The 23,643-nt window shown below is 50.3% G+C and overlaps 7 protein-coding genes across 7 annotated transcripts; 4 read left to right on the top strand and 3 right to left on the bottom strand.

Moving 5' to 3' along the window:
- Positions 1 to 118: 118 nt before the first annotated feature.
- On the top strand, positions 119 to 4,019 carry N7489_000960 (tubulin-specific chaperone D; the record flags this gene model as incomplete). Its single annotated transcript, XM_056706715.1, has 6 exons — positions 119 to 289; positions 358 to 2,860; positions 2,919 to 3,201; positions 3,255 to 3,599; positions 3,668 to 3,833; positions 3,882 to 4,019. 6 exons carry the CDS (start codon positions 119 to 121, stop codon positions 4,017 to 4,019), a joined length of 3,606 nt encoding a protein of 1,201 aa, XP_056571017.1.
- Positions 4,020 to 4,048: 29 nt separating this feature from the next.
- N7489_000959 (CE1 family esterase) lies at positions 4,049 to 5,152 on the bottom strand (the record flags this gene model as incomplete). The annotated part of the gene is made up of 1 exon (XM_056706714.1): positions 4,049 to 5,152. The coding sequence occupies one exon, from the start codon at positions 5,150 to 5,152 to the stop codon at positions 4,049 to 4,051; it is 1,104 nt and encodes a 367-aa protein (XP_056571016.1).
- An 809-nt stretch (positions 5,153 to 5,961) lies between these two features.
- On the top strand, positions 5,962 to 6,911 carry N7489_000958 (U1A/U2B'/SNF family RNA-binding protein; the record flags this gene model as incomplete). The annotated part of the gene is made up of 4 exons (XM_056706713.1): positions 5,962 to 6,002; positions 6,053 to 6,059; positions 6,142 to 6,448; positions 6,517 to 6,911. 4 exons carry the CDS (start codon positions 5,962 to 5,964, stop codon positions 6,909 to 6,911), a joined length of 750 nt encoding a protein of 249 aa, XP_056571015.1.
- Positions 6,912 to 7,196: 285 nt separating this feature from the next.
- On the bottom strand, positions 7,197 to 8,399 carry N7489_000957 (H(+)-transporting V1 sector ATPase subunit D; the record flags this gene model as incomplete). Its single annotated transcript, XM_056706712.1, has 8 exons — positions 7,197 to 7,435; positions 7,487 to 7,527; positions 7,585 to 7,594; positions 7,656 to 7,704; positions 7,758 to 8,083; positions 8,143 to 8,153; positions 8,217 to 8,329; positions 8,385 to 8,399. 8 exons carry the CDS (start codon positions 8,397 to 8,399, stop codon positions 7,197 to 7,199), a joined length of 804 nt encoding a protein of 267 aa, XP_056571014.1.
- Positions 8,400 to 8,570: 171 nt separating this feature from the next.
- Positions 8,571 to 11,433, top strand: N7489_000956 (mRNA splicing protein SYF1; the record flags this gene model as incomplete). The annotated part of the gene is made up of 5 exons (XM_056706711.1): positions 8,571 to 8,744; positions 8,803 to 8,919; positions 8,984 to 9,037; positions 9,104 to 11,115; positions 11,172 to 11,433. Exons 1-5 carry the CDS (start codon positions 8,655 to 8,657, stop codon positions 11,431 to 11,433), a joined length of 2,535 nt encoding a protein of 844 aa, XP_056571013.1. The 5' UTR covers positions 8,571 to 8,654.
- Positions 11,434 to 12,096: 663 nt separating this feature from the next.
- Positions 12,097 to 17,207, bottom strand: N7489_000955 (uncharacterized protein; the record flags this gene model as incomplete). The annotated part of the gene is made up of 6 exons (XM_056706710.1): positions 12,097 to 12,456; positions 12,536 to 12,918; positions 12,978 to 13,084; positions 13,139 to 13,527; positions 13,590 to 13,935; positions 13,993 to 17,207. 6 exons carry the CDS (start codon positions 17,205 to 17,207, stop codon positions 12,097 to 12,099), a joined length of 4,800 nt encoding a protein of 1,599 aa, XP_056571012.1.
- Positions 17,208 to 18,577: 1,370 nt separating this feature from the next.
- Positions 18,578 to 23,433, top strand: N7489_000954 (putative Rho guanyl nucleotide exchange factor; the record flags this gene model as incomplete). Its single annotated transcript, XM_056706709.1, has 5 exons — positions 18,578 to 18,717; positions 18,771 to 19,775; positions 19,828 to 20,798; positions 20,856 to 22,813; positions 22,864 to 23,433. 5 exons carry the CDS (start codon positions 18,578 to 18,580, stop codon positions 23,431 to 23,433), a joined length of 4,644 nt encoding a protein of 1,547 aa, XP_056571011.1.
- Positions 23,434 to 23,643: the final 210 nt, after the last annotated feature.

Genomic DNA, 23,643 nt, shown 5'->3' with positions numbered 1-23,643 from the left:
CGTATGTTGAACGAAATAGTAAACTTTTATATATACTTAGGCGTCACATGACCGGTCCCGCTGTTGACGCTATTCCCAACACTGCAATCTTCAAGACTGCATCACCCAGCATTCCACCATGGATGCCGCCGAGGATCGAGAAGTGAAGCTTCAACGGGCCTCTGGGGATTTGGTGTCCGAGTTTTCGGCAAAGCTCCCCTCGCTATTGTGGAGAGCCCAAACTGGGACTCCCCTCCGCACCCCACGTAAATGGGCGCAGGTCACGAAAACAGAGAAGCTTGTCAGCCTTGTAAGACCTCACCGCATAGAATCTCTCTTCGTTATCTCTCTGTTCTTATTTACTGATGGTATCCATAGCTTGAACCCTTTCAAGAGTGGCCTCAACTCTTAGATCCACACTTGCAGAAGTTGCTGCCTCCTTTAGTGGACGCTTTTCTAGCATATCTGATCAAGCACCGCACCCAGTATGGCTCTGATTCGGCGAAGTCATCCCAGGCAGGAAACCAGTATCCCCTCCCAAGAGCCATCTGCAGGTTACTTTATACTTTCTGCAAAGTCCGTGGCGTAAAGGTGATTAGCAGGTTCCTAAACAATGAGCCTAAATATCTTGATTCAATGATTCGGGCCTTCATCGAATGGGATGCGGTTCGGCCGCCTAATCCTGAAGAACTGGTCGAATCTGAAACCCAGCGACTCATCTGGGAAGAACGCTATGTGATGCTGGTCTGGCTTTCACATCTCCTGCTTGCTCCTTTCGACTTGTCTTCTTTATCATCAGATGACATGCCGGTGCCCTATGACAATCTGCAGCAGTTGACTTGGTTACCATCTGAGACTCCTATGGTTGCCAGGTCGCTTCTTTCCTTGTCGTTGCACTATATTGGTGCGTCGGGCAAAGAACGCGAGGCAGCGACAGCGCTTTTGGCACGATTGGCTTTGCGTGGGGATATGCAAGCCCTCGGTGTGCTTATAGGTCTGACAAAGTGGGCGTTTGCTCTAATCCAGCCGACGGAGAACGTCGAATCGCCCTCTGTCTATGCTTGTATTGGGGTCCTCACATTCATTGCTCGCTTGGGTGGATCGGGCCAGGTAGAGGACTTTGCTCCCTTGATCAATTATGTCTTCCAGCAGACTCTCAGTGTATTTCAAGGGAAGTCTTCAGTATCTGCGACAATTCAGTCTTCGGCGTTGGCCAGAAAGTTTGTTGTCAAGATCCTCCGCAACATCACAATCATGGCTTTATCTTTGAATGAGAGAGGTGACCCTCGCATCAATGATGACCAGTTATCGACCATATTGGAAGATGCAATCGATCATTTTTTGGTATCCTTGGCCGACAAAGATACACCCGTGCGATTTGCCGCGAGTAAAGCACTCAGCATTATCACGTTGAAGTTAGACCCAGAAATGGGGACCGAGGTCATCGAAGCGGTCATTGGCTCGCTGGGAGAGAACATCCTTTTCGAGAAAAACGATGGCTCTCTCGCCACGCCATCTGAAGCGCGGAAGATTGGCATACACACCCTTAAACGTAATCTCAGTGCAGTCGATGCCCAGCGATGGCAAGGGCTAATCCTGACACTGTCACATTTACTTTTCCGCCGGGCACCTCCTATTCACCAACTCCCTGAGATTCTCCAATCACTTGTGTCTGGTTTGGGTTTTGAGCAAAGATCTTCTACAGGTGGCTCTGTGGGAACTGGTGTTCGAGATGCGGCATGCTTCGGTATTTGGGCCATGTCTCGAAAGTACACAACGCGAGAACTCCTGGCGCTGCAGCCCCAGGTAGTGGCTTCGCAATCTGGCCAGAAAGAGGTTGATGTTCTACAAAAGCTGGCCGTGGAACTTATCTGTGCTGCCTGTATCGATCCATCTGGGAACATCCGACGCGGGTCGTCTGCTGCGCTGCAGGAGTTGATTGGTCGTCATCCCAATACCATCGCGCAGGGCATTCCCCTCGTGCAGGTTGTGGATTATCACGCCGTTGCACGACGTTCTCGTGCACTAATTGACGTTGCCAAAGCAACAGCCTCTCTGGATCAGGTTTATTGGAGTCCACTTCTGGACGCTTTGATGGGTTGGAGAGGAATTGGTTCTCCAGATACCGAGTCCAGAAGACATGCGGCTAAGTCTATTGGAATTTTGAGTACGCAAGAGCTATTCAAAACCATGAGTCTGGTCTTGGATAAATTGCTGCAAATGTTCTCCAGCATCTCTCGGAATGATGTGGAATCACGACATGGCTGTCTGTTGTCTATTGCTGCCACGGTCGATGCTTTTACTTCAGAATGGGAAGCATCGGCGGAGAAGAGAGATACCCCGGAGGCCAGGGCTGTCTCCTCTCAAGTGGCCAATATCTGGGATATCTTTGGTTCTGCATCAAGCCCTACCGATGATGACTTGACCTTCCAGACTTCACGCCCCGAATTGACGGCGGAGGCATCATCTTGCTTGATCTCCTCGCTCTCTCGGTCTACCATCACGGCAGGTCTAGCTCAACCTTTAGAGCCACTTCTGAACCGAACACTCCAAATCCTGTCCCTCTGTGTTTCTCGAAATGATGACATCTCGATTGAGACATCTTCAACCGCCTTAGCGCAGCTGTTTCCTCTCCTACCGCCATCCAAGCAGGAAGAAACTGTGCGTACTTGGTTCTCCCATCTCCGTACTTCATGGAGATTGCCAACAGGTCGCGGCCAAATCCTAGCACTCGGTACGGTGTTTAAGCAACTCGGAGCACAAAATGTTGTCCAAGAAGACATCGTCACCGAAATTCTTCGTTACACCGGGAAGGAAGAGCTCATTGAGAAACGAGTCGCTGCTGTGAAGTGCTTGGCCACCAGTATCTTGCCCTATATGGGTATGTCGAATATAATTTGTTTACTAGCTGGTATGAGCATGGGCTAACAAAACACTAGCTACCACCGATACGGTCGCGAGCAACTTCGTCGAATTCTTGAATGATTACACCACTGACAGACGAGGTGATATTGGATCTCTTATTCGAGTCGAGGCAATCCAAGCAGTCCCCATCGTGCTTCAAAGACAATTGGACTCAACGTCACGCTCGCCATTGATTCAAAACTTGGTCGGGTGTCTTTGCCGTCTTGCATGCGAAAAGCTCGACAAGGTTAGACTACAGGCATGGCTTTCTCTACAAGTCTTCTGGGAATCAGCGGGGGATCTACCTCCAATCGAAAAGTAATCAATCACCAACAAAGCAACCAATTTATATCAGATGCTAATAAAAACAGGAAATTCGAACACTTCAGTCATGTTTCGTCACAAGAGTACTTCGCTCAGATACTTACTCTGCAGGATATTGACTGGCTTCGTCTTCCCTTGTTGCAAGGACTTGCTACCTCTGCTATCTCGGGAGCAGAAGGCCTCGTCCGAGCATCTCGCTCAGCTCTGACTCAATTCCTCAATTCCCAAGCCCAACACCGACGCCAGAAGATATTGATGGTCTTCTTGCAGGACCTTTCCACAGTGCTAGGTGACAACCTTCAAGATGACCGTTTTGCCATTCCTGCAGTCGAGTTTGTTGCATTTTTAATTGACAGCTACATTCCTGTTATCCCGGAAGCCTCAGATCCAAGGTTTGTGAACTCGTGTCTTCTACTGCTTCTATATGTACACCATCCCCTGACATCTTCTTTCTCTCTAGTTTCCGAAAATTGTTCACGCTAGTTCAGAAAGCACATTTCAGGTCTGCAAACATAGCTCGATTGGAAGCTGCAGTCAAGGCCTATGCTACATTGTCGAGGGTTGACTCGTTACGGGCGGGCGTTTTGAAGAAGATGACCGGGTTGCTTTTGCATCCTTTCCCAAGGGTATGTTAGACGCCAAACCCATAGATCTGCGGCACTGACAGTTTTTAGGTCCGATCAAGCTCTGCAGAATACCTATTTGTTGTGACGGACTCTGATATTGCCAAGTACGAAGACTGGTCTGCTTCGCCTAAACAGCTGAAGCCCCAGGTGGATGATTTGAAGGTCACTCTTTCTCTGGAAGGCTAGATGGCAGCTCTACAGAAATCCCATAGAGCTTAAATAAGCATCGAACTAATAACAACAGCTGAAAATACAAGATACAAAGCATGTATGGACATGGGGTGTGACATCTTTGGACTTTGGTTGTGATGGGTGCTTGTAGGTGCTGTGCCGGTACTTGTGCTGGTAATCGCTGTGTTAGGCTTGCTCGAGTGATCCTCCGCGAAGAAGTCAAATATGTATTGAGTCGCATTGAATTCAGACTTGCCCAACGGGCACTGCTCAGAATTTCGGTCAAAGTCATCATTCCCAACAGTACTTGGCCAGCAATGGCCATTTCCATTCTCGCGGTAATGCTGAACAATGCCTTTCAGCCCGTTACAGTCCCAAGAAGCATGTTTCACAAGCGGGTCATCAAAGATAGTCTCATTGCTGGTCGGCTGCGCATTGTCCCCACATCCATTTTGAGCCGCCCAGGCCTGCAGGACATCAATGACAGGCAGCTTGGCGTCGTCGTCGCCATCGATAGGCGCGGTCGTATCGACGGTACCGTGGAACTCCAGGAAAGGATATCCCTGATCCCGCTTGGCGGGTGCACATGGCCCCACACCCTTCATGTCGGCTGTATCATACCAGGCACCGCTGACAGCCGCAAAAGCCGCAAACCGGCTTCCAACCGTGGCGTTGCAGGCGATGACGCTGGTGAATCCGCCGCCATTTGACTTGCCCGCCGAGTATACTCTGCTTGTGTCGATGCAGAGGGTTTCTTCCATGTGTGTGAGCAGATCGTCGATGAAGTCTAGATCGTTGGGGCGCGACTTGTCGGCACTCGGGCTGGAGAGCCAATAGCCATTCTTGCTGTTTGGGTAGATGGCGATCCCATTGGGGTTGAATTCCGGGTTTGAAAACTGTGACAGATCTTCTTCCTCTACCATGTCGCGCGACGCCCCGTGGAAGGAGAAGTATACCGGGGTTGGCGTGTTCTTGTCATAGTTGGCCGGGATGAATAATCTGTACTCTCGGTCTGAGTCTGGGAGGCTGAGGGACTCGCTCGATCCTGCTTTTGGATATTTGGAAGGTATGTCTCGACCGCAACCTGGGGTTTTTGCTATGCCAATGCTCGCCAGGGTCGCGAGAGATAGCAAGGATGCGAGGCGCATATTGCTTGTGCCAAGATGGCCAGCTAGTTTCTCGAGGAATACATGATTCGGGTCTTATAGGGGATTGTGGGATTGCGGGATTGATATCCAACCCCTTTTGGATACCACGGGGGCCCGACTCAGGTCTCAGTTGGGTGGGCCGAAGGCAAGCGCCAAGACTTCACGGGTGAATCCGTGGTAATCTCTTATCTCTCGAACCTTACATTTGCGCCTCAAAAAAAGGGTTTAAAGAGTGAGCTTGATCTCCCGGATCTACCCCCTTGAGTATGCTAATACTAGTATGTTGTATGCCAATTGCGTATCTACTATATGAAAGCCGAAGATCGGCGGAACGTGAAGATGATCTGTTTCTGTGTTAAGAATGTAACCCTTCCCAGGCTATGGAGCAATATATTCTGCAATGCACAAAATTGGGCTTCACCCATACCAAAAAGGGGACGACCTAATTAAACGTACATATACGGGGGTAGCGATGAATAAATTTCAAACCTGAATAGTATGGAATAAATTAGTTATGTTGTAGGGTTACTTGATCATAGTAACTGAAATATAGCCATCGGTAAAAAAAAAAGATGAGAGAAGCCATAGAACAAAAACAAAAAAAGAAAGAGTGCATCATCCGTGAATCGAACACGGGCCTCGTCGATGGCAACGACGAATTCTACCACTAGACCAATGATGCTAGTTGATATAGAGTAGCCCGCTCTTATGCATTATATCTCAATGGCTCCCCAATTCCCTTTCCCTCCGCCTCAAGTCAACCAGAAGCTTGACCTCGTTGGTTTCTAGAGCTCCCAACAGTCGCAAACATGGCAGCCGTCTCAGCAGCTGGCATTCCTCCAAATGCGACGTGAGTACTATATCTGCATAATCGATCCTCATACTAACGAATCTTCACAGAGTATATGTGCGCCTGTCCCTCCCCCTCTATCATATCAGCACTCCGCTTCCGCGTTACCATACTGACCGGACCACTTTGCACTGATTAGGTCAAGAATCTAGACGAGCGAATCAAGGTTGACCAGTTGAAGCACGCCCTGGAAGAGATTTTCTCCGAATATGGTACCATTCTAGAGATCGTCGCAAAGACCAACCTCAAGGCTAAGGGCCAGGCCTTCATTGTCTTTGACAACATCGAATCGGCTACCCGTGCTATTGAGGACATCAATGGCTTCGATTTATTTGAGAAGCCTATGGTTCTGGATTACGCGAAGACGCCCAGCGATGCGACAGTCCAGCGGGAGAGCGGCGGCGACGAGCTGGAGGCTCACAAGCGGAGACGGTTAGCTGAGAAAGGTACGTTGGATAGACACTGGCGCAGCATATGCAAAGACTCGGTTCATGCTAATGATGATTGTCTACAGAGCGTAAGCAAGCCCACGAGGCCCTCGAAGCACAGAAGAAGCTCAAGCGTCCTGCTGCCGCCGCCGAACCCGCACGCCCAGCCAAGACCACCAAAGGTGCCGGTCTCAAGCCCACCACTGCTGCCACGACTGCCGTCGTTCCGGACGAGTACCTACCACCCAACAAGATTCTGTTCTTGCGGGAACTGCCGGACGACGCAACCCAGGAAGGCCTGTCTGCTATCTTTGGCCGGTTCGAGGGATTCCAGGAAGTCCGATTGGTGCCCGGTCGCAAGGGAATTGCATTCGTCGAATACGAGGCCGAGGCTGGAGCAATCAGCGCGAAGGAGGCTACGTCGGGTATGCCCATGGGCGACCAGGGCAAGGCGATTCGCGTTACCTACCAGCGACAGTAGTCGTGAGTGGTTTGTTGCATCCTACAAAATATCCCGGTCTCGTTCTTTCTGGCGTTTGGAAGGTCTTGTCTCGAGCACATGTGTATTAGAAATATGGAGAGCTTTATCACTGTCCTCCTGCTGTCGCAATGCGTCAAGATTGCGTATCACATCAAGTTCAATTTTCCCAAAGTAGATGAAACAAGCCGCAGGGCTAAAACGAGTATGAGCATACAAAGTGGTACATGCCACGGTCAAAAAGGATGTCAACAAGAATAGAGTATCAATACGAAACAAAATAGCAATCTAGAAAATCACATCGTTGTCTTCCTGCTCGCCCAGAACATCTACCGTCTCTTCCTCTTGAATTGGGACAGCAGTAGCAGCAGGCGCCTTGGGGTTTGCTGCTTGCTCTTCTGCTGCCTTTTGCCGGGCCGCGAGGATCTCAGCATCTGCGGCAGCAACGTCCCTCTGCTTCTTGCCTGAAACCTTCTTCAGGCGGTAGAATTCTTCTCGGTCGAGCTCATCTAGTTCGGAGTTGATGTCTTCAAAAATGTTAGCCTATACAAAAGACACTTGAAGTAGACGGTACATACATTTGATGGTGTTCTCGGCCCGAGGAATGATAACATGCTCACTGTTGAAGAATATTAGTATCCCGAACAAGGACCCGATTCACAAGTTCCGATCTTACATTGCATTTACTATATCACGCCAGTTAGTTGCCAGCCATAGCCAGTTACAATCAACGAGGAAATGACTTACCTCTGCGGTTGACAACCTTGATCACCTCATCAAGAATCAGGAAGGCAGTCTGGCATAATTGGTGAGTGATATCCCAATCCACTGCATAGACACCATGCATACCTGTAAGCTCGCCAGTTCCACCAATGTCTCCACGGCCCGTGCATATGTCTCCCGACAGCGTTGAATCTGCTGTCCTCCCTTCCCTAGACCTGTCAGACCGAAGTCATTGACGCCCTCCTGCGTGTAGCTTTCAAACGTAGGTAGAAGAACACCAGAAACGTTCTCTTGCTTGGCTCGCACGCGGAAACGGGCCTGCTTGGCCGACTCCTGGATCTGGTAGCCGATATCTCCGCCTACAGCGTAGGTCACTTCAGCCAGCGAGAAGGCAGCAATCTGCATGACCCGGCCCATCTTTTGTTTGGCTTCATCGATGCGGCGTGTGATGTCTGTCGAAGTATGATTAGCGCCTCGATAAGGTGGGGAACGGGAATGTGTCGCATCATACCTCGGAAACGTCTGTTGCACAGGATAGAGGGTTAGCATATACTCTAGGAAGCAAGAAAGACATGGGAATCTTACTTTGTTAGAGCTTCACTCTTTCTCTTTAGTAAACTATGGCCAATTTCCGCCCCCTTCAGCTTGTTCTTCATCAACCCCAATGATTGGCGAGTCGGGAATACTGCCTCTCGGCCCTGAGAAAAGATCAGATAAAGCCAATATGAGAGTTCACTTCCCCGATAAACTCACCACTGCACCGGACATGATTGCAGCAGAACAAAGATCACAATATAGTGCTTGTTGTTCAGCTAGAGCAACGCGGCCACATTGGTATGACGCCGATAAAGCTCCACCGCCCACCTGATACAGACCAATCACGTGATGCAATCAGTGGTGGGAACCTCATCCGTCAACAGGTTTAGCTTTAAACGCGCACGCCAACAGCCTCTCGTTTATGCAATTTTCCTTTATGCTGACACGTTGATCGTGTAATTGGATTTCGCTCGACTGAGTGGCGCAATGCCAGGGACGCTTTTGCCCCCGAGATCCCACCGGCAGCACGCAGAGATGGATCGACCATCTGCGTCCCGGCCGGACCTCTACTTGATCGTGAGTTTTGACCCATTGGACCATGTGAACTCGAGGCTTACTTGTATTTCATCGCTAGACTGATCAAGACATTATCTACGAACAAGATCTGCTTCGCGACGCTACTAGTGTCAAGCCATGGCTTGCCTACATCGAGTTTAAACAGCAAAATGGCACCCTCTATGAGCAAGCATTTGTATGTCGTCACCCACCACAACCCAATCGCCGAGAATCGTCACTAACCTAATGGCTTTTACCAGGTGATGGAGCGCGCTTGCAAGCAATTACCGCGTTCCTACAAGCTCTGGAAGATGGTAAGCGACAATTTTCTTTTTTTGGAAAAAAAACCTCCAAGTCCCTACTTTTACTGACCATCTCAGTACCTGGAGTTCCGAACAGAACATTTGAAGGGCCGCAATCCCACGGTATATCGCGCCGAGTACCAGAAAGTAAACGCCCTCTTCGAACGGGCCCTGATCCTGCTGAACAAGATGCCGCGCATCTGGGAGATGTACCTCTCCTTCCTGCTCCAACAACCCGTGGTGACCCAGACTCGACGAACCTTCGACCGTTCCCTTCGCGCTCTGCCGGTCACGCAGCATAACCGTATCTGGAGACTGTACAAAGGCTTCGCTCGGTCTGCTTCCGGACAGACCGCCATCAAGATCTTTGGTCGGTATATGCAAATTCACCCCGAGAACGTCGAGGATTACATCGAGCTTCTCGTTGAAAATGGTGAATATACGGAAGCCGTGAAGAAATTCATGGATATCCTTGACGAACCACGATTCAAGTCCAAACATGGCAAGGGTCCATTCCAGATATGGTCGGAGATGGTCGATCTCCTAGTCTCCAAGGCCAAGAAGATTGAGACCGGCCCTCAGGTCGGGATTGATGTTGAGGCCATTCTCCGGAGTGGTATCGAGCGCTTTGCTGACCAGCGGGGCAAGCTGTGGGCCGGGTTGGCCACATACTGGATCACTAAGGGCAACTTCGAGAAGGCACGGGATGTCTTTGAGGAAGGAATCACTACTGTCATGACGGTCCGTGATTTCACTCTCGTCTTCGACTCCTATGTCGAGTTCGAGGAGTCTATCATTGGAAGCTTGATGGAAGGCGCAGCCGCTCGCTCTGACAAGGGTAAATCCGACGAGGACGCCGACTTCGATCTTGACCTCCGCATGCTGCGCTTCGAGCAGCTGATGGACCGCAGACCATTCTTGGTGAACGATGTACTTCTACGGCAGAACCCTCACAACGTCATCGAATGGGAGAAGAGAGTAGCACTCTGGGGCGACAACAAGGAAGAATCTGTCCACACCTACACAGATGCCATTGCTGCAATTAACCCGAAGAAAGCGCTCGGGAAGTTCTCCGAGCTTTGGGTCAATTATGCCAAGCTTTATGAGAACGGTGGGGACTTGGATACTGCAAGAGTCATTTTCGACAAGGCTGTCAAGGTTCCGTTCAAGTCTGTAGCTGAACTGGCAGAGACCTGGTGTGAGTGGGCTGAGATGGAGCTCCGCGCCGAGAATTTCGACAAAGCAGTCAGTATTATGGCGAAGGCGACACAGGCGCCTAAGAAATCGACGGTGGACTACTTCGATGAGACACTGTCTCCGCAGCAAAGGATCCACAAGAGCTGGAAGCTGTGGAGTTTCTATGTCGATCTTGTTGAGAGTGTTTCGTCTCTGGACCAAACTAAAAAGGTGTACGAGCGGATCTTTGAGCTTCGCATCGCCACGGCCCAAACCGTCGTTAACTATGCCAATCTCTTGGAAGAAAACAAGTACTTCGAAGAGTCTTTCAAGGTATACGAGCGAGGCTTGGATCTTTTCACGTATCCAGTTGCATTCGAACTTTGGAACCTGTACTTGACCAAGGCTGTGGACCGGCAGATTGGCATTGAGCGACTCCGCGACCTGTTTGAGCAGGCCTTGGAGGATTGCCCGCCCAAGTTTGCTAAGTCTCTTTATCTGATGTATGGCAACTTAGAAGAAGAGCGCGGTCTCGCACGGCACGCGATGCGGATATACGAGCGTGCAACTCGGGCAGTGTCTGACGAGGACCGCTTCGAGATGTTCGAATTCTACATCACAAAATCGGCTTCCAATTTCGGTCTCACATCTACCAGACCAATCTACGAGCGCGCCATTGCCGCGTTGCCCGACCAGGAGGCCAAAGAAATGTGTCTCAAATTCGCCGAGATGGAGCGACGACTCGGCGAGATCGACCGTGCTCGCGCGATCTATGGCCACGGATCCCAATTCTGCGATCCCCGGACAAATGCTCCCTTCTGGCGGAAGTGGGAGGTATTCGAAGTCAACCACGGAAACGACGATACTTTCGCCGAGATGCTTCGTGTCAAGCGAAGTGTCCAGGCTCAATACAAGTATGTGATCCCTACCAGCATAAAGCCAATGATACATTTTCTAACGTTATCTATAGCACCGACGTCAACTTCATTGCATCGCAAGCCATTGCCAGGAGCCAGCAGCAACTCCAGACAGGCGAAGAAGGCGAAGGCGATGAAGACCAACGACGCGCTGATGCCATGGCGGAATTGGAACGTCAAGCTCGTGCCCCAGTTGGCTTCGTGGCTGCTAGCAGCGGCCCGGAGGGAGGTAACCGTCCTCCACCTGCCGGCCAAAAGCCAGCTACTGCCGAGGCTAACCCCGACGCCATTGATCTTGATATGGACGATGAATAGAGGGAGAAGTTGATATGGGTCATTTTACCAAGAGATACGAAACACTTTGTGGAGCTTTCTTTTTTCGCTGACTCGATTGCCTATCTCTTTGTTCTTTCTGTGTCTTCTCCATCGAATTGTATGTTGTATACTTTCTATCCTGACGCTTTCTAGTATGAGTGTTGCTTGCACCCTTTTCCCTGCTTCTAGCACACTGCATCTCAGATCATGACTTGCTTTTCTTTGTTAACCGAAGGGATTTTGGTCCTATTTGATTTTCTGTTCGGTTTTATTATCTTTGTCTTGGGATACCTGATCCAACGCGGCGTTCTAGTGTTGTATCTGTATGTGTATAGATTGCCCAAAGTAATGATACACCTGTGTCGCAACCTGTCCAGCTCGATATGTTGTAACTACGAAGGTCCATTCTATTGGCGAATCCCAGGTAAGCCTTATGTTGATATGGAACCAGCCTTGACATTCATTCGCATATCATAGGTACAACGAACGTAAACAGCAACATGGGTGGTCTTCTCGCAAGCAGCGCCGACCGTCAAATCAAGCTATATCTACATGTAGGACATAAACCCCGGCGCTATCCCAAGGTAAATGTAAAAAAGGACAGGGGGAGTCAAGAGATTAAGAAAGATACATCATACATCCACGGAAATGGTTCGACACTCCTTAGGAGGTACTTTCTTCTTCCTTTTGAGGGGTTTGGCTTTCGGCGTTAGCACCCTCCTTTGGTTCTTCGCTGTCCTGCCGGGGCGAAGGATCTTCGCTCTTCGCCTCTGCCTCGCTAGCCTTCTCTGTCTCGTGGGGCTGCTCTGGGGACGGGATGGTAGAACCCGGAGCTGGCTTTTCGGGCTCGTTGGCAGTATCGGGGAAGATCTCCGAGAAGAGATCGGGCAGGAAGCGGCCAAGCCGTGTGCGAGTCTCGACCCAGATTTCCTCCTTGCTTGGGTCTTGAGATGGGGGCACCAGGTAGCCTCCATCAGCCATGACTAGAAGGATATTTTTCAAGCTTTCAGGGACTGCTTCTGCCTATGAGATTGGAAACAAGATAGGTTAGATGTGAGTGGTCTTGGCATGTTTGAGTCATTGGGTGGAATGAGCGACTTACCAGACTATCGCCCTGACCGCTGTTCATCATGCGGTCGAGGATGTCCAGGATCCTGAGCCAGAGAGGGAGCATACCAGTCCGGTTCGGAAGCTGGTCAAGGAAGCGCAGGAAGATCTTGCAGACCAATGTTGCGGCTTGGAACCGGGTCTCGCTCATACCAACTGGGTCGGAGTGGTAGACCTCGGGCTTCAAAAGGAGTAGGACGAGCGGGAACAGGACTTCATCGAAGATGCTAGTCCACTCCTTGTCATCACTTGAGATCAGTTCGGCAGATAGAAGAGATCGCTGCAGAGTGGAAATAGCATGGTGTCGGATATCGCGGCACGGGTTGATGCATTGACTGGTCAAGGACTGGAAGATAGGTGACCAGTAGGCGGCCCAGGCTAGACATTCACATATTAGAGTTTCGTTGCAAATCACATGTCAGGAGATCAGCCGTTACCTTCGTTCTCCTCAAGATGAGATTGTTTGATAAGAGCCGGGACTCGTCCGGTCAGATGATAGATCAGGCCAATTGCCTTAACGCCGCGAGTCACAACCTGGTTCTCACTATTGGAGGAGAGGTAAGTATCAACACTAGAGAGAGTTGCATGGTACCCTTACCTCGACTTAGATTGTTTGACTCCCTTATTACGACGGGCCTGGGCATCCCTGTGTCGTTCTTCGATAGATCCCACACGCCCAGCGCTGACGAAGTCATTGGCCAGGCTGACTACAAACTCATAGTTGTCGGCTGTGATGATGTCGGGCATTGACTCAACAATGCTTTGTAGAAGTTCAAACACAAGAGAAGCGACTGCCTCGTGCTGGTGAAGTCTCTGCAAGATCGACCAGAAGTCCGGAGAAATTGTGATCTCGTTTCGTAGACGGCCGGTATGAGCAATGCACCTGGCAAGACCCTTGACCGTTGCCACGGCCACTGTTTCCAAAATATCCTGGTCAAATCCAGAAATAGCGTGGAGCACAACAGGTACCCGCATGAAGTGTTGGTCCTAGCGTGGTATTAGTACAGAAGGACCTAGATCAAAGCCAAGCGGTAAAGAAGAGTACATACATGGCTCAGTCGCAGGAGGTTTAGGAGGTAAGAAACAACACGCGACACGGTTAGTGGATGGAGGTTCTTCGCATCGCGCACCAGTGTTTGAAGAGTTGTTGCCAGGTTTTCACCCAGGGCCTCCAGTGTCTTCTCATCACGAAGAGTGAGCACCGTTGCCAATTCCAGAACGAATACCATGGAAGGATCGTATTTGGGCTGGTTAGGATCAGCTCTCCCGTTGGCAGCCCTAGATGTTGGTGTCGGCCGTTCGGGCTTCACGACAATGACTGCTGGTGCGTTCTCCTCGGGAAGCAGGGACAGCAAAGCCTCCACGAGCATCTCCAACGAAGACAGTGGAAGAGATCTGCGAGAAAAGTCAGCAAAATAGCCACAAGCCATTCAATAAGACACCTTTACTGACTTGATATTTGTTAAAATTTCGGATATTGAGCATGCGGTCACACAATCCACTGTGCAGAGCGTGTTGTCAAGTTCTTCGTCCGAAGGCTCAGGAGGATCGTCTGCCGCATAACTTGAGAGGTAGGATGTGAATGCGGACAAAATTCCCGTATCGTTGTTGCGTCCATCGCGATCCACCACCTGTGATGGAGGCTGTAGCGGAATTGGAGAAATATCAAGTTCGGACGTGAGTTTGGCATCAAATGGCGGGATGAGAGAGTTGATGAACAAGTTACTCAAGATGCGGACGATGTGCTCCCAGCCCTGTTTGACAGTGGCCTCGTTTGTTGAGAGGACTCGGAAAAGCACCACAGTTGCTAATTGTGCTCTGAAGTCTCGGCCAAATTTGACAGCTAGCTCGCTTACCATCACGCTCTTCTGGCCTACCTGGACCTCCGTGTTAAGTGCTGTGCTCGGAGGTTTGCTTGTAGCCAAAGTGCTAATCGATGCAAGTGAGAAGACGATACGGTCGAATGCCTCAGTCAAGCCATAGCGGGCAGCGATCTGTGCACACTGGTCGAAACCGTTGACCACGCGAGAATACACTGCATCATCTGATGCGGACATGAAGACATAGGAAAGGGTGGCGATCACTGGTTTCCACGTAGCCGCGAACATTTCGGCATCATACATGTTGGTCTCTCCAACAATGGTATCACCGGCAGATGAAGACTTCAGTAATAGTTCCTTCCAAGCATAGTCAAATGCATGCTTGTTTTCATGTTCATCCGGCAGGATGATTTCGTTATTCTTGATAGATTCGTAGATATCCTCAAGGAAATCCTCCGCGAAATCTCCACCACCATTGACACCTCGCAAGTTCCTTGCGAAGCCAGCGCAAGTCATACGGTTTTGAGACTTCACGTTGCGGTTGTAGAGCTCAGTGTTCAGCATGATGATGGCGTAGGTCAAAATGTATAGTGCGTCTTTGTCGGCGATACCAGCCGGCTTTACCTTTTCAATGTAATGTTCCGAAAAAGTCGTCACAATTCGCTCAATAAGCGGCGATTCGCCAGGCAAGCGGAATGAACTGAGTAGTTCCCGAAGGGCTTCAACCGCATTGCGTCCTGAGAAGTCGAGGAGGTCGACAAATGCACCCAACAGCTCCTCATTGCCACGTTTGGAGATGTACTCTCCGAGGACTTTCTTCGACAGGCGTGTAGTTCCCTTCAAGAAGCGAGCAACCAGAACAGGATTATTCGCATCCTCAATAACACCATGGCTCACAAGGAAGGCAATTCCCTTCTTGGGATCCTCGTTGAACATCTGTGCTCCCTTGATAATGAGTTTCTTTGTGTAACGTTGCTTTTTCAAGGTCTCTTGAGCAGGATAGTCTCCCTGTACCGGCTCATCATCCAGCCGGTCATGAATGAACTGCACATAGCCTAAAAGAGCATCGAGACATAAAGGGGGTACATTTGTAGTACTCCAAGTTGCAGAGTCTGGGAAAGCATTGCGAGAGAGCAATCCAATCATATCCTCACACAGATCTGCTCGGTCCACGTCGCAATCATAGTTGACGAAAAGCTCAACCATGAAGCTAGGTATGCGTGACAACATGCCAATGCTCTCTACCATTGCCTCTCGAGCTTCGGGTCTTCTCGCCCCACCTTCGAGTCCCAACTTCTGTCGATCTTTAACGGGAACGGGCGTGGATCTCCCACTATTGGCCTGGGAAGCCGGCTGTTTCACCAACTTAGGCGATTGGGGAATGCCTTCGTAGAGCAATGGGTTGATGCCAGGTTCTCGCGGTATTTCCACGCGAGGATGCAAGCAGGCCACTAAATATGAGATATAGAGTTCCTGCTGTAATTTCAAAACTGGCCGGCAAGTCGATAACAACGTGCCCGCCACTCTCAACGAGCCAGTCAGAATAGCTATGTGTTCTGACCTAACTAGCTGGAAGAGGTACCGGCAAAGGTCATCTTTGGCCAGGGCAGCTAGACTAGGATGCCGAGCAATTGAGGGACCTGCTACTTCCAAGGCAACATCAATAATGCGGAGTGCCATCACACGCATGGCGTCGGTATGTTGCCGATTATGGGGGTCCAAAAGGTCGATCAAGACACGGAATAGTTCTTTGATGGATGGTAAGGAATAGGGCTGAAGCTCGGTTTCAGAATCATCATGCAGGCTCGGTGGTGCTGCTGCTGCTGTTGCGCTGCCATTTCCTGCCTGCTCAGGTGATCCTTCTCGACTGGTACCGTGCCGTTCTGCGGCCGCGGTGTCTGCGCTGATGGCTGACAAATGCTGCGATGTGACGGTGTCTCCGTTGACCGACGGGTCCATCTTCAAACGAGATGGTGGGTCCTTTTTCGTATCTTCGCCCGCAAATGGATCCGGTCCTGCGGGCATTTCTTGATCAAGATGCGACAGACGCATGAAGATCACCTGGCACATCTTGACCATTGCCATTTCGGCGGATCTTCGCAGTACTTCTGACAGACGACCCTGGCAACACATGCTCAAACCAGTTTCCATCATCTCGCAGACGCTCTCGTCGCCCAAAAGTTCGCCTTCGGGTCGTGAAAGTATGCCCTCCATCAACTTCAGAATCCTCAATAGCACTATCTCGTCCGCCGACGAGTCGCTGGCTTCAAATCGGCAGTGTGTAATGGCGGCGGAGAGTAGCTGCATCGCTAAGGGGAGCCGCGGAGAATTTGGGTTGATAATATTGTATGAGAGGAACTTGGTAATGGAGACCAAGGCGATCGAGGTAATTGCGGCGGATGTCGAAGAGGAGCGAACGACCTGTAGGAATGGATGAAGTAAAGCTGGGGTGTCAAAGGTTCGGATGTCCTTGCAATCTTTCAGATCACTCCGCAGTCGTGTAAATGCCGATATCAATGGATTGTCCTGCATGCTCTTCCCCTTCTTCCCTCGCAGACCCCACCGATTAGCCAGGACATGATCTTCATCTGGGCGAGGCGTGCCAGTCCTGCGTGGCCCAGGGCTTGAAGGGGCAGAGTTATCCCGCTCATAAACACGAGAGGCTCCATTGCCGCCCAAAATGGCGGAGACCGAGGAGTGAGCCCAGCGGGCATGTTTGCGCATGGACGAAGTGACGGTGATACATTCAGTGGTCACCAAAGCCACCGGGTCGATGGCAATTGAAAGTGAGGATGAGTCCATGGTGGGATCGAGCATCACAAAAGATGCTCGCTGTTGTGACACCATTTTGGAAGTCGGAACAAACCAGCTGGTCTCTTGATCATCATACTGCTGGTTGCCATATCGAGCTTAGCGTCTTCCCCGCCCACTCACCGCCTACGACAGGGGCTGTATTAAAGATTACCGTCCAATTTGTATTAAACTGACTGGATTGGATCAGGAACTGTCCCGATGATGTATTGAAGTACCATCTGGTATTGGGCTGCATCCATGGATCCAAAATGTTTGATTTCGCCTTTATTGACATCCTTCCATGCCAAGTTCAGCACTAAATGCCATTATAGCCAGACGATCACAGCACAAAAAGTTCATATTGGAGGTGAAAAGTCAATAAGAAGCTCTAGCTACATCATGTATGCATGAATTCACCAGCATATTGAGCCGGCGATCATCGATATAGTGGCTGATATATTTTCCGAGTAAACAAAGATGAGATTACCGAGTTGACCACGCACATTAATTATGAAACGAGGTTTTTCTAAACCGCCCAAGACATAACGGCTTTGTAACTCAGACAGATCCAGCATTTCTTTCTATTCTTATCATGAAACATCCATGGATGTTCATATATGTTGTTGGTCTCGCATTAAGCCCATGTACAACAATTTGAAGCTATAAAGTGCAAACAAGGTGCGATGGTCCCCATATATTCAGTGATTCATGCAGATATGACCTGTCACATTGGCCCTTGCAGCTGTTGGGGATTGCAACGATAGCAACGGTGTTGATAGTGTTGGCCGGACAAAGCATAGTAGAGTAAACATTAAAAACAAGAGAACAGGACAAGTCAAAGTAGAGAATTGTAATTCCTACAACTTACGAGACCGGGGTGAGCTTAATATCTTCAAGTCATTCTTTTATTTATTTTTACTATTCTTAGTGTTAGGCGCTAATACCCGCTCTTGGTCTATCGGGCTATCGCGATATCAACCCACCGCTTCTCTGTCCCCGCCTCAAAACAAACGCCTGCCCTCAATCTTACACTTCCTTTTACTTGCTTTTTGGGGATTTTCCTGTCCTTTCTTCTTTGTTTATGACATCGAACGTGTCTACTCCCTGAATCTATGAATTGAGTGGGATATCTTCTGTATCTCAGCTTCTATGGAGGGGAGCGCGAATGTCGCAATTGCTTTACCAACAACAGGATAACACATCCTACATGCGATCTTCAACTGTCTTTCACCCAGCCTAGGAAATTCCTCTCCTTTAAATCCAAGCATTGCGCTCTTGTGTTTCCCGTCACTCGCTACCTTGCTACTCCATCGCTCCTTCTACGCCAAACCCCAGCGCATTTCATTTGTTTATCGCGCACGATAGCGCTTGCTCACCAGCTTCTCACATTCCGCACTTGCGTCGCAAGTGCACCACCATTCGTTATGGCGACCATCGCACCTCCCCCGCAGCCCCTACACTGGCAGACCTGCCCCTCGAACATCTCAGCCTCTATCACGTCGTCGACACATGTTTATCATCCATCCTCGTCTTCTATGGTGCCGTTTCAACCGCCAATGCCACTGTGAGCAGTTCCCGCATCCAGGCACATATATTTACACCCGCCGGGTTTCAAAGTTACCCTCGAATTACGGTGTCCCCAGCTGCCCCCGTGTATGCTGCGGTCAATCACCTACCCCGCGAAAAACAAGGAGATGAGGTGTGTCGCGGACTCGCAGTCAGTATGTTGAGGTATTTTGCCGAGCTGTCCGAACCGGTTAAGCACCGTCTGACTGGGATGGCTCGTGCTGGAAGACCGGGAGGAAAGGCCCCCAAGATGTTCGATGAGATGCATGCTGCGGATCTTGCCAACCGTATGACACAAGTGGATGATTCATTGGACATTATTCAGGATATTCGGAGCGCATATCAAGAACGTAAGGTGCCATGGATTGACATCGACGTGGTGCTTCCTGCAGGTACGATACAACCGGTCCATCGCCGAGAGAGTGCGGGATCAGATATTGAGGGGAGTCAGAATCCCCAATACGGTCCATACACGCCCTTGATAGAGGCATTGGGAGATCCTATGTTTTTGCCAACATCTCGACTTAAGCGTGCGCCGTCTCAACCGACCAATGTCAGTAAATCGCGCCTGTTCGCAAGAAGCCAGAAAGAAGCCCTTCGTCTCACCATGTGCGAGCTTGTGGACACCGAAGAGAGATATGTCGCCAAGCTGTATTCTCTTGTCCATGAAGTGGCCGACGAGTTTCGGCAAAAGGCCGTCGGCAGAGGGCCATCCAGTAACAGCCCCGACGAGGCAGCTTTGGCGGCATTATTCCCACCATGTTTGAATGATATTCTGAAAGTCAACCTGGGATTTCTCGATGTCATTCGACAAGTGCTTGATGAAACAGAGAAAGATGCCATTGCAGATATTGGTCAGGACACAGAGCTCCCTTCTCGGGGTTTGCCCAGGGACAGAGCGGATCCGCTTGGAGCTCTGGCATTCGCAAGGGCCCTTTTTGAGTGGCTACCGCAATTTTCGCAGCCATATGGAGACTATATGCGAGCACATACAGGTTTCACGCAAACTCTGAATTTGTTCATGAAAGATAAGAACTCGAGCTTTTCGAAGAGAGTGTACGAGACGGGAGAACAGAGACTGCGCTCTTTGTTGATGGAACCCGTCCAGAGACTCCCCGCGATACAGTCTGCTGATTGACACTATGACGAGCAACTTGCCCTTGGTCCATCCTGCCGTGCGAACTCTGCTGAAAGCACGAGACATTGTGAAGGATATCTGTGCGCTAGAGAATAATTCCCCATCGAGCCATGCCCAAAGTCTTGAACGCCTGAAAGAGCTGGTCAACGGATGGCCAGCAAAGACATTTCCTGAAGGTCGGCTTATTACCGCAGTTGACTTCAACGAGGTCACCCCTCCCTACCACATAGACACAGAGTCATCTGGCAACAACACGGGGATCATGCTTCTTTATAAGAACTGCCTGGTCCTTCTAGCAAAGCCCGCCGAAAGCCGGGCCACGGCTCGTGGTGTGCTAGCTGATATCGACAATGCGGCCGCTTCGACCAGTGATGTGTCCATGTCTTTGCCGCAAGCAGAACTCCAAGTTGTGCAGGTCCTAGACTTTCATAATGTGCGTTGTATGCAATCCTCATGTGGTCGGATTCTGTTTGTCGCGCCAATTTCAGCCAAGTCGTTGGCAGATGAGACAAGCGCCGGAGCGGATCTGCTTGCGTTGGGATTGGCTGGAACGTATGAAGGAAGAGCCAATCGACTGATCGAAGAAATATCAAAAGCGAAGATTGAGGGTCGATTCCCCGAGAGTGAAAGAGAAGGAGGCAAATGGACACTACGAAGCCCTCCCACCGGAGCTGCAAGTAATGTGGGAATACTGGCCTGTGTGTGCGAGGACGGTGAAAGCGCCGCGCTTGACCAGATCCAGTCATCCCCCATACGCGTTGTTTTTAATGCGTCCAAAGCGACTTGTGCTCAAATGTTGAAAGATCCCAAGCTTGAGGTCATCATGTCGATATCTCTTCCAAATGGAGATCAATACAGACTAGACATCGATTCTGTGGTTGGATCTGGGTCTACGGATTTGATCACGGTGGACACTTTCATTCCCACTCTTTCACGACGTCGTAAGTGACTCTCTCTTGACAATTTTGTTTTCTTGCCACTGACATGCAGCAACGAAGTTCAATATTTGCTCTCGCCTTTGCATAGCCCCCGAAACCCTGCATTGACGGACCCATTAGTTCATTCTAATTTTGAAGTCCTTCGGTATATCGCCAGCAGCCTAATCACGCAAGTCAAGACTTCGCGGGGCTTTCGCCCACCTTCGCCGACCAAATTGATCTCGAACCTGTTAGGGAGTAGCCGTGACAACGCATCCACTCTCAAAGGGCCAGGGTCGGCCACTCTTACCGGCGAATTCCCAAAAATGCTCCCGTCAAGAGGCACTCTGTCGAGATCAAATACGCTACCTTCGACATTCCCCGGAAAGGACAAAGAGAAGGAGAAAGAGAAAGACAAAGAGGAAACCGGAAACAAAATATCAGTTGTTGGGGCATCCGCCTCCAAGGGATTGGATACTCAGTTCGGGTTGCTGGAACAGACATTTGCAGCCTATGTACTTTCTCTGCAGTCTCGGAGTGGGAACATACTGGGTCGAATGCTTCGGGCCAGAGATCATGTTGATCGGGCGCCAGTTAATGAGCTCTACAACATTTTGCTGGAAGATCCAAGCAGAATCCAGGCTGCCGCCGAAGTGCCAGTCGATACGCTTTTTGTCGCATTTGAAACATTCCTGGCGAACGCTTGGAGAAGAAGCATGGGCCCGATCTTGAGCTCCTCTTCTCTGAAATGGATTCAGAGCCAGTTTGATACCATGATACCGCGAGATTTTGATGAGCAATTCCGGAAATTTGTGACAGATATGAGCCCGCAAAATAGACGAGCTCTAGCCGCGATTATTCGACTGCTTGCCGAGCTACTCGATGCCTCTGGAAATGATGGAGATCGTGGTGCTTTGACGATGGCATTTGCGGAGGTACTCACCGAAGACGGAGATCCCAGCCACCATGTCTCCCTTTTAGATCGACTGGTCGAAGACTTTGATAACCTCTTTGAAGAGTTTATTCCTGGAGGTACCTCGGTGGAAGGAACATTGACCTGCGATCAATCGAAATCTCATACCAATGCCGGGTCAGTCGGTTCCAATTCTTCCTCTTTCCGCAAACGCTTTGGCTTTGGTATGCACAGGGATACCTCGAAAAACGAAGGCGAAAGCAAAGTCGCAGCGATTCTACGGACATTGAGCAAGAAGCAAAGCCCAGCCGGCTCAGAGCCTAACACGCCCAAGGGCTCCCTGATGCGTTCCAAGTCAACTGACGTGGACGCTCGTCTGGGTTTCCTTCGCCCTACATCTCGCGATCGTCCTACGTCTCGTGATCGCCCTGTATCTGGCGACCGCCCTACATCCCGTGATCGTCCCTACCGTCCTTACGGGTTCGCATCTGAGGAGCAAATCTCGAGGCCGGGCACCGGTTATGAAAACCCGCCTTCTCTATCTTCTTTCCGAGGATTCTCTGAAGATGCACCAAGGACTCGTAGAAAACGAAGGAGCTCACTTTCGGATTTGCGACCACCCACAGCATCCTCAGATGCATCCAGTATCTCTCCGACTCAACAGCTCCGCCCGACGACCCCTTCCAGCCGCCCGCGAGGAGAAGTGGTAACGCCCACCAAGCAGTCCAGACCTCAAAGCAGTTACATACCAACATCACCTATGCGCGGTCAATCACCTATGCGTGGTCAATCACCAATGCGTTCTAAGCTGCCAGCAAAATCAGGTTCACCGACGCGACTAGGATCACCCATTCGCCGTCTGTCTCCGCCCCGTCCATCTACGCCGAGCAGAAAGGAGAACATTGACCCCAGGACTCCACAGACAGAGCGTACAACAAAGCCGAGGAGCGGTGTCTCAGTATCGCCAGCAGAGGAGTCAAGAAGGGGATCCCACACGTCGGGCATCCCTCAGCGGACTCCGGGCCTTCGGGAGCGGACAACCACCAACGGCTCTGATACTAAGCGTCCACAGTCTTCGTCTTCCTTGCAGAGACCGCAGAAGCCGCGGATGCAAAGCCCACAAAAGGTTGGTCGCATCGTCTTTGTCTCGATAATGACTGTACTAACGTTCCCTAGTTACGTGATCGTGTTCAACTCGAAAAGAAGACCCAAAATTCTACTCAGTTGGGTCTGAAAGATGAGCTCACAGAGCTTGGTCACGAATTACGTTCTCTGAAGCTCACACCACCAAGGCAATCCAACGCAATGAACCTGGAGTTTGATTTTGACCGTACAGACACCAATCCATATTCTGCTACCACCACATCCCTTGAAGCTCGCATGCGCAATCTCGAAGCCCGATTTGAGACGCTTACCTGGGAATACAATGGCCGCACAACCGCTCTCGAGCGAGACCTGGAGTCGTCCTTGGTTCTTAGCGAGAAGCGCGTGAAGAAATTGGACGAGCTTTATCGCGAGGCAAGTGCCGAGAACGAGGCTCTCTATGATCGGTTTAATACCGAGCTCAGCAAAATTGCAAAGGATGTCCGATCCGGCCACGCAGAAGACGCCTTGAAGTCTCAACTGGCAAGTGCTCTAGACGAGATCGGCCGTGTGAAGAAAGAAAACTTCCGCTTGAAACGAGAAGTCGGAGGTCTTCGAGCCCAGTCAGCTGCCGCTGCACTGCTCAAGGCGAGTGAGCAATGACCCGATATACAGCATCGAGGGCTTGTCCCATCATTCATTCATTCAACCCACCTGGACATCTATTCGACGACCTGACACCTGTCACATATTTCTTTTCCTTTCACCTTGTATTTTGATAGCGCACAAGCCTCTTCTACTTTCCTTTGGACACTTTCTGATTTGCATACATATCCATGGACCTTTCTTACTTGTCTTCATTCATATTCGTTG

The sequence above is a fragment of the Penicillium chrysogenum genome (genome assembly GCF_028827035.1).
Source record: "Penicillium chrysogenum strain IBT 35668 chromosome Unknown utg000001l_segment0_segment0, whole genome shotgun sequence".
NCBI classification, from domain to species: domain Eukaryota; kingdom Fungi; phylum Ascomycota; class Eurotiomycetes; order Eurotiales; family Aspergillaceae; genus Penicillium; species Penicillium chrysogenum.
Note: the sequence above shows the minus strand (reverse complement) of the source record. Positions and strands in the feature narration are given on the sequence as shown.